Here is a 15,693-nt window from a genome sequence, read left to right as displayed (position 1 = left end):
CACAGGGGGGCGGGGTCACATGAGTGTGACACGGCGGGAACTTCTTCTCCGGGCGGCGCGATTGAAATTGAATTCCCCCGCTGTGTGACGCTCTGTGACCCCGCCCCCCTCTGACGCACATGACCTTCTAAGAAGTTTACTTGTGGCGTCAGAGGGGGGCGGGTCCCAGGAGCGGGAACACGGCGGCCAATTCAAATTCAAACGCTGGGTCCGGAGAAGACACAAGATGCGGACGAGAAGGCTGGCGGACCGAGAAGAAGACCGCAGAAGACACAAGATGCGGACGAGGAGGCTGGCGGACGGACGGAGAAGAAGACAGGACAAGACAACGGGCAAGATGCGGGACCAGAAGGCTGAAGGACGGACGGAGAAGATAGAAGAAGACGTCGGGCAAGATGTGGACGAGAAGAAAGAAGCAGCGGAAGAAACCCGAAGGAAAGAAGAAAAGAAGATTTTATTAAAAGATTTGTCAAAAACCGGCTACTGTCATTTTTAACACTTTGACATTTTTTTTGGGGTGAAATGGTAGAGGTACAATGTACCCCATTACCATTTCACACAGGGGGGGGGGTCAGGATCTGGGGGTCCCCTTTGTTAAAGGGGTCTTCCAGATTCTGATAAACCTCCCGCCCGCATACCCCCACAACCACCGGGCAAGGGTTGTGGGGATGAGACCCTTGTCCCCATCAACATGGGGACATCCTCCCCATGTTGAGGGCATGTGGCCTGGTGCAGTTCAGGAGAGAGGGGGGGCCGCACTCTGTCCCCCCCTCTTTTCTGCGGCCGGCCAGGTCAACGTGCTCGGATAAGGGTCTGGTGTGGATTTTTAGGGGGACTCCACGCCATTTTTTTTTAAATTTGGGGTGGAGTTCCCCTTAAAATCCACACCAGACCTGAAGGGCCTGGAATGGATATTTGCCGGGAACCGCACGTCTTTTGTTTTTTTGTTTTTTACGGCGGGGTTCCCCTTAATATCCATTCCAGACCTGAAGGGCCTGGTAATTTAATTTGGGGGAACCCCTACACATTTTTTTGTTTGTTTTATGAATGAATCCCTTTAGAATTGTCAGAGCCGACAATTCATTATAGCCGCGTGTGAATTTTTAAATGACTTTTTTCCTTCTGAATGTCATTTTGTGCAGGGGGAGTTCTAAGTGCGGGAAAAATGCGCTATTTCACATGCTGACATTACACCCCCCCTAGGTACGAAATTTAAAGGAATATTTCACTTTTATTGTTTCACTTTAAGAATTATTAATTTCACTGCTCCCGAAAAAACGGCCGTTTTAAAAAATAAAAAAAGCATTGATACATGTTCCCTGGGACAGGACTGAGGTCCCCAAACACTTTTTAGGACAAAACTAGCAGATTAGCCTTTAAAATGAACACTTTTGATTTCTCCCATAGACTTCTAAAGGGAGTTCGGCGCGGCTTTACATATTACTTTCAATGCGCCGGCTGCTACGCTGGTTCATGCGCCCAATTAAGCCTCCACCCGGAGTACTAATTAACGCATGAACCAGCGCAGCGCACAGAGCATAGTAAATCAGGCCCAATGTCTCTAGCTATGTATTGCTTATGTTAGTGCAGTGCCATCTTGTGAAAGTCACCAGAAACTACAAGTTTCAAATAACATAAAAGCTTGTTAAATCACATGACCACCACTAGGAAGCAGATGAAATTTTCCTCATTTGTGCATCAGCTTAAGAAAAAGATGACATATTGCTGACAAATATTCTTTGCTGTCTATTGTACAAGTGCAAATACAATTTGTGGGGTAGATTTACTAAAACTGGTGCACACAGAATCTGGTGAAGCATAGTAACCAATCAGCTTCTAGGTTTTATTGTCAAAGCTTAAGACCCGGTTCACACTGGGGCGACTCGTCAGGCGACGCAGCCGCCTGACAAGTCGCGTCCCATTCTAGTGAATAGAACCGTTCTAATAAGAGCGACGTAAGTCGCTTCGACTTAGAAAAAGGTTCTTGTACTACTTCGGGGGCGACTCGGGGCGACCTGCATTGACTTCTATACAGAAGTAATTTTGCAAGTCGCCTTAGATGTCGTCTTCATGTCGCCTGGCCGAGTCGCCCCCGAAGTCGTGCCGCCCCTGTGTGAACCGGCTCTAAAGTGTCTCGTTTTTTTTATATGTAAATAACAAACAAGTTATACTTAACTGCCCTGTGCAGTGGATTTGCACAGAGCAGCCTGGATCCTCCTCTTCTTGGGTGCCTCTTTGGTGCTCCTGGACTCTCCGGTCTGTCGAGTGCCCCCACAGCAAGCAGCTTGCTATGGGGGCACCTGAGCAGAGCTGAATGGACACACAGAGCTGCAGTTTCAGCCCCCACCCTCTCTCTCCAGATTGGCTAACTGACTTCGATTGACAGCCACATGATCCAATGGCGCCGCTGCTGTACCTCAGCCATTCAGGAGGGAGCGTCCCGGATGGCCTAGGGATTTGTGGACATCGCTGAACAGAGAGGGGGCTCAGGTAAGTATTAGGGGGTGCTGAGGAGGCTGCTACACACAAAAGGCTTTTTATCTTAATGCATAGAATGCATTAAGATAGAAATCCTTCTGCCTTTACAAACTTATGAAATCATGTTCAAGAAACCAGTGGTGAGATGATTTGAGCTTTGTGACATGGTGCATTATCCTGCTGGAAGTAGCCATCAGAAGATGGGGACACTGTAGTCATAAAGGGATGGACATGGTCAGCAACAATACTGAGGTAGGCCATGGTGTTAAAACAATTCTTAATTGGTACTAAGGGGCCCAAAGTGTTCTAAGAAAATATCCTTCACACCATTACACCACCACCAGCCATTGATACAAGGCAGGATGGATCCATGCTTTTATGTTGTTTACACCCAATTCTGACCCTATCATCTGAATTTCGCACCAGAAATGGACACTCGTCAAACCAGACAATGTTTTTTCAATCTTCTATTGCCCAATTTTGGTGAGCCTGTGTGAATTGTAGCTTCAGTTTCCTGTTCTTAGCTGACAGCAGCGATACCTGGCGAGATCTTCTGCTTCAAGGTTTGATATATTGTGCATTCAGAGATGGTATTCTGCATGTCTTGGTTGTAACAAGTGGTTATTTTAGTTACTTTTGCCTTTCTATCATCTCAAACCTGCCCATTTTCCTCTGACATTAACAAGGTATTTGTGTCCACACAACTGCCACTCACTGGATATTTTAAATGTTTTGGACCATTCTCTGTAAACCTTATGCCTTGTACACACGATCTGAATTTCCGATTGAAAAAGTCAGACGGAATTCTTTCATCGGATATTCCGACCGTGTGTGTGCCCCATCTGACTTTTTTTCCGTCGGAATTTAGAAAGAGAACATTTCTATCGTAAATTACATTAGTCTGTAGGGAACTCCGACGGAGAAAAAAAACATGCATGCTCAGAATCAAGTCGACGCATGCTCGGAAGCATTAAACTTAATTTTTTTTTTCGGCTCGTCGTTCTTGATGGTCGGAATTTGGTGTGACAGTGTGAATGCAAGACAGCTTGAATGAAATTCCGTCGGAAAGATTTGTCTGAGTTTATCCCAATGGAAAATCCGATCGTGCGTACAAGGTATTAGAGATGGTTGTGTGTGAAAATCCCGGTAGATTAGCAGTTTTTCAAATACTCAGACCAACCCGTCTGGCACCAACAGCCATACCACGTTCAAAGTCACCTAAATCCCTTTTCTTCCCTATTCTGATGCTTAATTTGAACTTCAGCAAGTTTTCACCACGTCTAGATGCCTAAATGCATTGAGTTGCTGCCATGTGATTGGCAGATTAGCAATTTGTGTTACCAAGCAATTGAACAGGTGTACCTAACAAAGTGGCCAGCGAGTGTATATTGCCATTAAAAACTTTATTGTGTCTGTTATTGCTTCCTGGGAACGTATCATACAGGTCAAAATTTTCCATCAAACCCACTCCGGCCAGGTTACACAGGATGGTCTCCTGCCCTCAGCTGCCTGTTTCTGCAGCTGTGGCCGGGAGGCCGATTTCTTACACTGCTTCTGGACATGCCCGGTAGTCCGGGACTTCTGGGACGAAGTGGGTGCTTTCATCTCACCGGCGCTAGGCCTCCCAAACATAATCCACCCCAAGAATTGCCTATTAGGCATTTTTGGCAAATTACACCTATTATCACATGCAGGGGTCAAGTCCTGGGAAAAAAAGTTTGGGAACTCACCCAAGATTCCCCACCCACCTCAAAAATAAATTGGCGCAGCACCCCATCGCTCTCCTTCTTGGTCAAATAGCCATTACACAGCCTGGAGGTGTGTTTGGGGTCATTGTCCTGTTGAAAAATAAATGATGGTCCAATTAAACGCAAACCGGATGGAATAGCATGCCGCTGCAAGATGCTGTGGTAGCCATGCTGGTTCAGTATGCCTTCAATTTTGATTAAATCCCCAACAGTGTCACCAGCAAAGCACCCCCACACCTCCTCCATGCTTCACGGTGGGAACCAGGCATGTAGAGTCCATCCGTTCACCTTTTCTGCGTCGCACAAAGACACGGGGGTTGGAACCAAAGATCTCAAGTTTGGACTCATCAGACCAAAGCACAGATTTCCACTGGTCTAATGTCCATTCCTTGTGTTCTTTAGCCCAAACAAGTCTCTTCTGCTGGTTGCCTTTCTTTAGCAGTGGTTTCCTAACAGATATTCTACCATGAAGGCCTGATTCACACAGTCTCCTCTTACCAGTTCTAGAGATGTGTCTGCTGCAAAAGGTGGCTACTTTGAAGAACCTAGAATATGAAATATATTTTCAGTTGTTTCACACTTTTTTGTTATGTATAATTCCACATGTGTTAATTCATAGTTTTGATGCCTTCAGTGTGAATCTACAATTTTCATAGTCATGAAAACTCTTTGAATGAGAAGGTGTGACCAAACTTTTGGTCTGTACTGTGTGTATATATATATATATATATATATATATATATATATATATATATATAAATAAAACTGTCTTATCTCCTCCTTCTTCCCAGATGTTCAAAGAGGTGGCCAAGCAAGAAAAATAAATAAAAAATAAACTCACCCCAAGGCGTCCGCACACATGTGTTGGTCTGTGCAGAATAGTACAGCTGGGAGTGCTGAGCATGCCCGCCTGGGGCCCCTCTCCTCGGGCTGCCTGTATTGATTGTGCAAAGTGGGGCCCAGATCCTGGGTCGCTCACTCCTCAGTGCCCATCAAATTCAGCCTGATCAGCGCCCATTATTGCAGACTTACCAGTGCCCATTAAATTCAGCGTGATCAGTGCCCATCAAATGCAGCCTGATCAGAGCCCATCAAATGCAGCCTGATCAGTGGCCAGTAATGCAGCCTTACCAGTACCCATCAAATGCAGCTTGATCAGTGCCCATCAAATGCAGCTTGATCAGTGCCCATCAATTCAACCTTGGCAGTGCCCATCAAATGCAACCTGATCAGTGCCCATCAAATGCAGCCTAGCCAGTGCCCATCAAATGCAGCCTAGCCAGTGCCCATCAAATGCAGCCCGATCAGTGTGCAGCAATGCAGCCTAATCTGTGTCTAGCAATGAAGCCTGGCATGTGTCTGAATCTGGGATCTGAATATCCCAGCGCGACCATGTTATCCCCTCCCTCAGTCCACCTCCTCCAGTGGCCACTGTAACAAAGTCCTGGCTCCTATAATTTACATCACACTGATTCAATTTGCCATTGGATCAGGGTTCACCTTATCACTAGAGCTGGGACTTTGTTACAGTGGTCGCTGGAGGAGGAGGAATAGGCGGACCGAGGTAGGGGAGGACGGGTGCACCTTGATGACAATGAGAACGGCGTTCCTGCTGTGGAAAAAGTACAGGAACGTTGTTCCCATGCGTTCCCGCAGGACTCGAGTCCTGGGTGTTCACACCCATGCGATCCAATTCCTGTCCAAATTTGCAGATCGCACTGCCATATGCAAACTGATTTGGGGGCGCTATTAAGTTTTAATTGGCACTTCCAGCAGTTCACATGGGGCAGTGTGAACTGCCGACAGGAGACATGCGATGTGGGAACCCCAGTGGATTTGCAGGGTTCCCGCATTGCATTGCAGCAGTATGAACCGGCCCTTAATCCTAATGGCATGATGCATTAGGAATCACACCCACACTGGAAACTGCTCTGCATTTGCGATTCCTGTGCGTGCGGGCTGTGACTCCAGAAATGGTGGAGGGTCCTTTCGACCTTCTTGGTATTTAAGGAGGCACAGCAGCCCATACAGTATAAATGGGCTGTCATGCCCACACAAAACGCACCTTGCAGAGCCACAACAGTGTGAATTAAAGGAAAAAAATTCCCCCCCCCCCTACTGCTTAAGAACCCCACACCTCCAAGCAAAACTTCCCACTGCAAAACACCACCCTCCCTCATATATCCCCACAATATTAACCCCCCTGTCTCCGATCACCCCTCAAGGCGAAAATATATCCCTCATTTCTAATGCTAAAGAATATCTCCCTTCATTCAACAAACTTTCCACCCAGAAGCAAATCCATACCAATAACGACCCCCTGTAAACTTCTCTACAAGAAACTTACAGGGGCGGTCCTTCTCCAAAAGCAAACCCACCCCTTTTCCTTAACCTCCCCACCAAAATAAACTCCCCCAGGCAGGAATTCTCATCCCCTCCTTCCTCCACATAGAAAGCCATGCCTACCTGACCTTATCTTCAGAAATCGGCACGGCACAGAGGCAGGAAATCTTCTGCATCCCTGGTCTCCCTTCAGCTGTGTCAGAGCTGAGGAGTCTAGGAGTTCCCTCGGCAGTGTGCCCTCGTTGGCAGAGCGTGCCTGGAGCAGTGTGTGTGTAAGCAGCCACAGCTGCTAACGGGAACGGTGTTCCTGCTGAGTAAAAACTGCAGGGACGTCGTTCCCATGCGTTCCCGTAGGACTCGAGCCCTGATCACATGCCAAGAGACTGCTCCTTATACTCTTCTTCTATGTTAAAAAAAGCTATTTTACTGTCCTGGAAGGGCACACAGACCTCTCTGAAATCCCTCTGGTTAAAACTTATTTAATGATGATATCCCACTGTATAATGTTACTTTTGAACTCCGGAAACGGAACAAAACCTTCCACAAAATTTGGGGTAGATGGTTGGCTAGTCCGCTAACTTTCTCCCAGCACTGGTTGTACTACTCTTGCTTGACCATTGATGGGCCATGCCTCAGGGATCTCTAATGTCTGGACCTCCGCTTTTGCTATATCCCGGTATTATACCTGAGCCTTTTACCACTGTGCCTACTTTATTTTTTGCACTGATGTCAGTTTATATTTCTATGTTTGAGTGTATTGCCTAAAGTTTATGACCAGGTTGTCTGTTGGGTTTTTTTTGTATGTTTTTCTGTTTGTTGGTTTGTCTTAAACCTAAATAAAAATATCTTAAAAAAAAAACAAAAAAAACTTTATTGTGATTTGCTGCGATTGCAGAACCTCAGCACGGCTCATTCAATTGCATTATCAGCAGATATAGTTACCAGTTACTGCCAGGTATCTTTCTTGCAGAGAAGCATGTTATGATTCAATATGTGGGAAACAATGTGCAGTATGTTAAAATAATTAACAGAGACCACAAGACAAAAAAAGAATCACAAACGGGATTAGTTATAGGAAGCAGATGTTGTATAGTGTTTATTATTTCTGGACATATACCAATGTTTATATTTAACATACAAATTGAAATAGCACCTATGCCCGAGATGGCAGTAAGAAGTGACACAAAGTACGTTATTAATTTTTAGCATCACACAAGCAGCTTTACATTTCATTTTTCTCTTAAAGTGCAAGTTCACCTTACAGATTTTCTTACACTTACAAGTAAATCTGCCATGAGGGGAAACCCTGGAGCTGCCACTAGTGACCACCTTCCAAAGATGCAAGATGACTGGCTGTAATGGAGACCCTTCTGGCCATTACTTTCCGAGTCTTTGACCCAGAACAAATACACTGATCAAGGAAGTACTTATCTGCATCGTTTTTTTTCCCCCCCAGATCAGCGATACAAGTATTTGAGCCAAATGGTCAGCATGACAGTCAGTGTTTCATAGCAAAGGCAGCTTCCATCAATCACCCATGACAATCTTCTTTTAGTAGAACTTGAGCCCAAAAGTCTTTTTTTTTTCTAAGTCTTGAATAGAATTTGTAAATGTTAGAACCTCAGTTAGCTTTTGTTGTCTGTGATCCGACGGATAATATTTCCCTTAATTCCTCTCCCTTTAACAGCATTAAAGAACAGCAGGTGAGGGGAAATGTTCCCAGCTAGGACACAAACAGTAATAAAAAAAAAAAAAAAAAAAACACCTGATTGAGGTTCTTCTCCACCCTCTTAAAAAAAAAAAAAAAGAAAGAAAGAAAAATAACTTATTAAATTTCAAAATCCTATCTAGTGACATACTCCACTAAACAAAAAACAGGTTTACCTGCCAGAAGAACATTTTCAACTGTAACTGTATGACATGCAACAAGGTTATGCTGAGAATGCGGTTTCAAGGTAAAGTTTCCTACAGGACAGTGAGAGTACTGTTAGCAGATAGTTATTTCTATAATTTTTTTGATGTTAAATGTGTAAACGTAATCCTATTTGGTTTATAACAAAATACTCATCATTGATAAACAGATAATGTATATACAAGTTTTTAATTTCCCATTTTCTTCAAAGTTGATTGAACGGGTCTGTGTATGCAGGCCTCTGATGTCACATAACCGGGACCCTGAGCTTGCACTAAACAGAATACCATAAAGAGTGTTTTTTGCATGTCAGATTTAAGATCTATAGAACTCATATTAAGAACTTGTTGCCACTGCAGCAGCATATTAGCCTTTGGTAGAGTAAGGTCCATATCAAAGCATCATCGTGACTTCACATTATTTAACAACATAATCAAACAAGTAAGAGCCTTAAACTATGGAGAGCTTAAAGTGATTGTAAAGTCTTGTTTTTTTTCTCTAAAAATAACAAACATGTTATACTTACCCGTTCTGTTGTAGTGGATTTGCACCCAGCAGCCCAAAATCTCCTCTTCTTAGGTCCCTCCCTCCTGTTGAGTGCCCCCACAGCAAGTAGCTTGCTATGGCGGCACCCGAGCTGAGTCAGAGCTCCCTGTGTCCATTCAGACACAGGGCCCCGCCCCGTCTCTCATCTGATTGGCTGACTGACTTTGATTGACAGCAGCAGGCGCCGCTGCTGTGTTTCAGCCAATCAGGAGGAGCGCCTTGGACCGCCGAGGCACCCGTAGACATCACTGGATAGTGAGGGGGATCAGGTAAGTATTAGGGGGTGCCAGAGGGTGGCTGCTGCACACAGAAGGTTTTTATATCTAAATGCATAGAATGCATTAAGATAAAAAAAAAAACTTCTGCCTTTACAACTCCTTTAACTGGTAAGTGACATGGAGTTTAATATCATACAACCATGGTTTACCATGAGGTTAGTGAAGGAAAAACAAAATACTAATAAAAATACTATGTGCAGTCCATTTTAGTTCAGATCAACAGAACAACATTAAAAAGCAAACAAAATTAATGTTTACAAACTTTTCACTTTTTAATAAAGAACAATTTATTGTACCGTATTTATCGGCGTATACCGCGCACTATTTTGCCCTGAAAATCAGGGCAAAATCGTGGGTGCGCGATATACGCCGATACCCGCTTTCCCGCCACGAGTTTGAATACTGCGCCGGCATATACCGAGTGTAGTACACTCATGAATCTTCGGGCAGTCTCGGCGCCTCTCGCACTGACGTCCTGTACGTACAGGACGTCAGCGCGACAGTTGCCGAGCCTGCCCGAAGATTCACGAGTGTACTGCGCTTGGTATATGCCGGCGCGGTATTCAAACTCGTGGCGGGAAGGACGCGAGGACGCCGCAGAAGGACGCCGGACCCGCCGAAGAGGACACCGGACCCGCCGAAGAGGACACCGAACCCGCCGCAGAAGGACACCGGACCCACCGAAGAGGACACCCGAAGCCGCCGATGGACGCCGCGCAAGACACCAAAACTAAGTACAAAAAAAAATTTTTTCCACAGGACTGGGGGTCACTTTAGGGGTACGCGGTATACGCGGGAGCGCGTTATACTGCGATAAATACGGTATATAAACCGTATCACTTATGCTGGATACACACTTCAATAAATAATTGATTTATTTTTCAGCTTAACCTCTTGCGATAGGAATAATTGATCTATAGTCGACAACCCATTTGATTAATAGGACCCACAAGGGGAAGTACATTTTAACAATAGTTCCCCATGCAACCTCATAATCCAATTGATCAAAAAGTTATTAAATTTCACGAGTGTTCTAAGTGTTGGCGATCAATGCCCTGGCAGATCGACTTAGTTTGATTGAATCCAATCGAAATTTAGTCTAAACAAAAATCAGAAGGGATGTTATTCCTATTTGATTGTATTATTTAATGTGCGAATCACCAAAAACAATCAAAGTGTGTATGGCCACCATAAGTCTGCAAGTTAATGTAAAAGCAAGAACTCAAATTTTTAATGCTAAAATAAAAAGTAGATACCTGTTCCCATAATTTTGTACAATTACATTGTATAAATGGTCCAAGTCTTAATCGGCATGTGTGAAACATTGTTTCAAGATTGAAAAAAACAACAACAATTTGGCACAATTGCACAGCAACCTCTTGTATAAGCATGGAATACCATTGAAAGCAACAGGGAAGCTTGCATTGTTGCCATATCATGACTTATTCTATGTTTCTGATGGACTGATGTGTTACACTATTGACTTGCCTGATAAGCACTGAATAGTGGATGTTTGGAATGCTCAACCACTGGAAGCATGTGGAACACCTTCTGATTTCAAGTCTTTAACTAACTTGCTTTGAGTATGGAGTGTAATCTTCTATAGGATACATACACACCACATATGATTAAATGTCCCCCCACCAAATAATCTGTGTATTGCCACCATCAGCACTTGCATATGTCAGCCAGTTAATGACTGTACTCTTTTGTTCATTTTGCTGCTAGGTCCTCTGGTGTGTAATTATACAAGGCAAGAGGACCAGTTTCACTGGTTGCATCAGACAATATGACTCAACACTTCTATACTATTATTACTCTGAGAGAGGAAGGATGGAGGAACAACTGTCAACTGATAGCAATTAACAAATGATCTACAGTGGAAGGAAGAGTCCAACGAGTAAGAAAGATAAGGCATGACAAAAAAAAAAAAAAAAAGGCTAAAATAAGGAAACACAAAAGTAAAATTATGGTCTCCCATTAAAAAAATACATGCTGCAGTAATTTTTGTTGAATTTCAGGCATCTATCTTGGAGGAGGTTGAGAGGTGGGGTGCTGAAGTCACGATCTCCATCTCGTTCAATCAAAAATTTGTTCCATTTCAGCATCCAACATGGCAAATCATGCAATGTGTGTCTGAGACAACATATATGAAAAATGTTTTTTATCACTCAGACGTCAAACATATACACACACAAAAAAAAATACATACACTATAATATATATATATATATATATATATATATATATATATATATATATATATATATATATATATATATATATATATATATATATATATATATATATATATATAAAATACAAGTTGGCCAAAGCCAACGTACCTTCACCTGACATGTACATCCACTGTTTAGTGCCTGTTGAGAAAATTCCTCAATAGTACCATTGATGCAGTAATCTGCAGCATTGGGGTGTGTCCAATCATGTGAAATTTATCAGCCAAAAAATGACAAAAGAACAAATCAATCAACTGGACAAAATGCCAGATCCCTATATTGTTAATCTCCTGGGGTCCATCTACTGCAGCAATCATTTATATTTTATACTTTTATAAATTTGATGGAACTGTTATACAACGACCTTAAAAACATTTGTTTCAAGCAACAACGTTATCCAGTGTATTGCCACCAGAACTTACAGTATAAAATTATCCAGTCAAATCTCCAATATCTTAGCTACAACTGAAATTCATCCAATTTTACAAACACTTTCTGGACAGCCAAGTACATCGTAAGCCTCGTAGACACACAATCAGTTTTTCCGGCGGGAAAATTGTGAGGAGAGCTTTTGGCCGGGAGTCCCGGCCGCGTGTATGCTCCTCGCAGTTTTTCTGACGGGAAAACTATCCAAAAACCGCCAGACAAAAAAAGAAAATCCGGCGGACTTTTGCCCGGCGGTTTTTGACAGTTTTGGGAAAAACTGCGATGGAGCATACACATGGTTCGGGATTCCTGGCCAAAGCTCCATCACAGTTTTCCTGTCGGGAAAACCGTCCGTGTGTAGGAGAAAGACTGAACCGAGCAGGTTCTCGGCTTTCCCCTCGGGATTTCCAACGGGAACTTTTCCAGTCAGAAATCCTGTACGAGGCATTACTCTTTTTATACGCCAACAGGAGGGTGGCTGCCAAGTACAAAGCATTTCACTTGCCTTACTCAGAGGGAATGCAAGCTATTGCCCCCACCCTTGGATTAAAAACCAGATGCGTTTGGTAAACTATTGAAGCTTTTACACATAATTTTGAGTAATCCCAATTACTGATGTGTTAGCTTTTGTTTTAAATGTATTGGTTCTTTCAAGAAGATGCTAGATAAAAAATAAAATAGTATAAACTCTATAAGCTACTAATAATCAAACTAGGCTGGATCTGAAAACTGTACTATAGATCAGTGCAATATAGAGCAATTATCTTATAGTAACATGACTTACTGGTGAGCCTGTTAAAATGCATGTATTCAAATACCTAATAAAGCAAGGTGCAATAAACAATTGCTGTTGCTTCATTGTAGGCATGTAGGAGGTAATTAAATAACACTGAACATTTCAGTTGATCGTGAAACATACAGAATTGGGTCTAGTTGTGTTTCATGAAGGAGTATTGTATCCTTAAACTACTTTACCTTATATTACATAACTATTCAGCATGCTAAGTAAGGGCATGTTCAAAAGGCTATTAGACTAACAAATCAGGTGGCCCTTGTGTTCCTATACAGGGAGCACCATTCCTACAAAAGTAACCTCGTCTAATAAAAAGCTAGAATTTAGAGACAGAAATCATGGTTCCTGGGGTGAAGAATCTGGTTGGCCCTCCACGCTCTGCTTGAAAATCCACTCGGCATCTTCTGGGTACTGAAGCTGTAGCTCTTTTTTTGTAACATAGTGATTTCCTGCAAACTCTGAGAAGTAAAGATTTATATCCGGATGTGAGATTTCTGTAGGAGATGGATGTGGTTCAAGGTCCTCTGCAACAAATGGAAAAATAATTTTTAGTTTAGTATATAGTAAAACATAGAAGAGTGACAGTAGAGAAAGACCAAGTGGTTCATCAAGTCTACCCTTGATAATAGTCCTAGGTTAGGTATGAACTTTCTGGTTTGGAGGTCACGTCCCTGTGTTCTTAGTCTAATTTCAAATTGAAAATACTGCCCTCCTGTATATTTCTATTATTTAATGAAGACTGGCATATATTAAATTACTGAAGACTTTCCTGAGGCGTTTCATTTATCAGCCCTTTCCCTATTTTTGTTGCCCATCTCTGGACTTATTCTAATATAGCATTATCTTTTTGAAAATGAGGTTTGGACACAGTGTTCTAAATAAGATCTAACTAAATGTCTCTAAAGAAGAATCAGGACCTCCTTCCTCCTGCTGTTGATGCCTCTAGCGAGAACTAAAGATCTATATAGAAGATTGCACATTTTGCAATCATTTTGAAACAGGTACCCCCAATTAATTTCCCACTGTAGTTATGGCCCATACTGTACCCCCAATATTGTACTCAGAGGATTATTTTTCCCTAAAAGCATTATTTTGCATTTAGGAACTTTGAACCGCAGTTTCCTTTGCGTTTACTGATCTTCTAGCACCAACCCTCCAATTAGTAGGGAGCTTCCTCTGACAAAGTCTTGTGGAGACGCAATGCGTAAGTGGAGTTTTTGCTATGACATCATCATGCAGGAGCGACCCAATGAGGATAGAATTAAGAGTTGTTGTATGCAGCCCCGCAGCTCACTGGATACTGGTGTCAGATTGTTTGATGAGCAGATGAAAAACATTTTTCATATAAAAATATTTAATCTTATGTAAAGTATTATGATGTTTTCGTTCTCCCCTGTGGCTTAAATTGGAGTGCTGGGTTTAAAGCTGTATACAAAGATTAACCCTTAAGGGGTAACAAGCCTGACATCCCGTAATCTAAGAGGTACAACCTCAGAGGCAAGCTTACATCCACAAGGCACTTTGTGAGGGACGAGTTACAGATAAAGAGTGTGGAATAACATGGTGGTGTATGATAGAAGACATGTTGAAGATCAGCTTGGGGAGTGTGTAGTTTAACTGTTTAAGAACCACCCCATAGGTCATTTACTGCTACAGAACAGCCCACCTGTGCAGAATCATGTATATATACACATAGGATTCGGCACTTCCACCTAGGGGGCGCGCACCGCTGGCGGTCCACTGCTACTCACAGCAGAATCCGATCTACGGGTGTAGGGGAATAGATATCTGCCTGCAGCCGCCATCGTCAGGAAGACATAAAACGGAGAGATTGTAAACAAGGCAGAACCCCATTCTGAAAAAAAGGAGGGAAAGGATGGATTTTGTATTCCTGCAAAGCAGGCAGAAGACTGGGTGAAGATGTCAGCGCCAGAAGGGGAGCTTGCTGATGTTGCATCTCTGAACCAGACGTACAAGTAACTAGTCAAGTATCTCTACAACTAAGCAGAGAGGAGTGAAACAGGTTTGAGGGGTGGTCCTTAGGGGGAAGTGTGCAGTATGTGTTGTCCTACCAAATACATTTTGTTAGAGGAAGTGATGTTATCGGTGAGCGGCCTATTGTCCGATTGAAAATTTTCAGTATACATCCCATAGCTTGTAGACGCTATAACGGGAGGGAGAGAGAGAGAGAGAGAGAGAGAGAGAGAGAGAGAGAGAGAGAGAGAGAGAGAGAGAGAGAGAGAGAGAGAGAGAGAGAGAGAGAGAGAGAGAGAGAGAGAGAGAGAGAGAGAGAGAGAGAGAGAGAGAGAGAGAGAGAGAGAGAGAGAGAGAGACAGGGCCGAACCGCACCTCTGTGTCTAAATGGATACACAGAGCTGCAGCTAGGCTCAGGTGTCCCCATAGCAGGCTGCTGGCTGTGGGGGCACTCAACAGGAGGGAGGGTGCCAGGAGAGCCAGCCACGGAGAGGAGAGGGAGGGTCCGGGCTGCTCTGTACAAAACCACTGCACAGAGCAGGTATGTATAACATAAAGAGACTTTACAATCACTTTAAGTTAGCCAAAAAAGGGTATTACTAACACCAAATAGGGACTTTAGTTGTGGTTGCACCCTTCCAGGGTGAATGAACTCCTGTGTGCAAATGCAGGAGTCATGTCACCGCAGGACAGCCAATCAAGGTGGGCAATGTGTCAAACACAGAAGACTGGGCGAAGATGTCAGCGTCGAAGGGGGAGCGTGCAGATGTTGTATCTCTGAAGCAGACGTGCAAGTAACTAGTCAAGTATCTCTACAAATAAACCCAGAGGGGTGAAACGTGTTAGAGTGGTCCTTAGGTGAAAGTGTGCAGTATGTGTTGTTCTACCAAAGACATTTTGTTGGAGGAAGTGATGTTATCGGTGTTTGGCCTATTGTCTGATACTAGATGTTTACAAA

At 43.3% G+C, this 15,693-nt stretch overlaps 1 protein-coding gene across 1 annotated transcript in view; it reads right to left on the bottom strand.

Annotated features, from left to right (window-relative positions):
• Nucleotides 1–12,306: 12,306 nt before the first annotated feature.
• Nucleotides 12,307–15,693, bottom strand: part of FBXO21 (F-box protein 21) — a 70,379-nt gene continuing 66,992 nt past the window's right edge. Inside the window, exon 12 of the mRNA XM_040345911.1 lies at nucleotides 12,307–13,285. Within this exon, the coding sequence (XP_040201845.1) occupies nucleotides 13,098–13,285 (188 nt within the window). The 3' untranslated portion in view covers nucleotides 12,307–13,097. The remainder of the gene's footprint in view (nucleotides 13,286–15,693) is intronic.

The sequence above is a fragment of the Rana temporaria genome, chromosome 1, assembly GCF_905171775.1.
Source record: "Rana temporaria chromosome 1, aRanTem1.1, whole genome shotgun sequence".
NCBI classification, from domain to species: Eukaryota; Metazoa; Chordata; class Amphibia; order Anura; family Ranidae; genus Rana; species Rana temporaria.
This window is presented reverse-complemented; position numbering and strand designations above follow the sequence as displayed.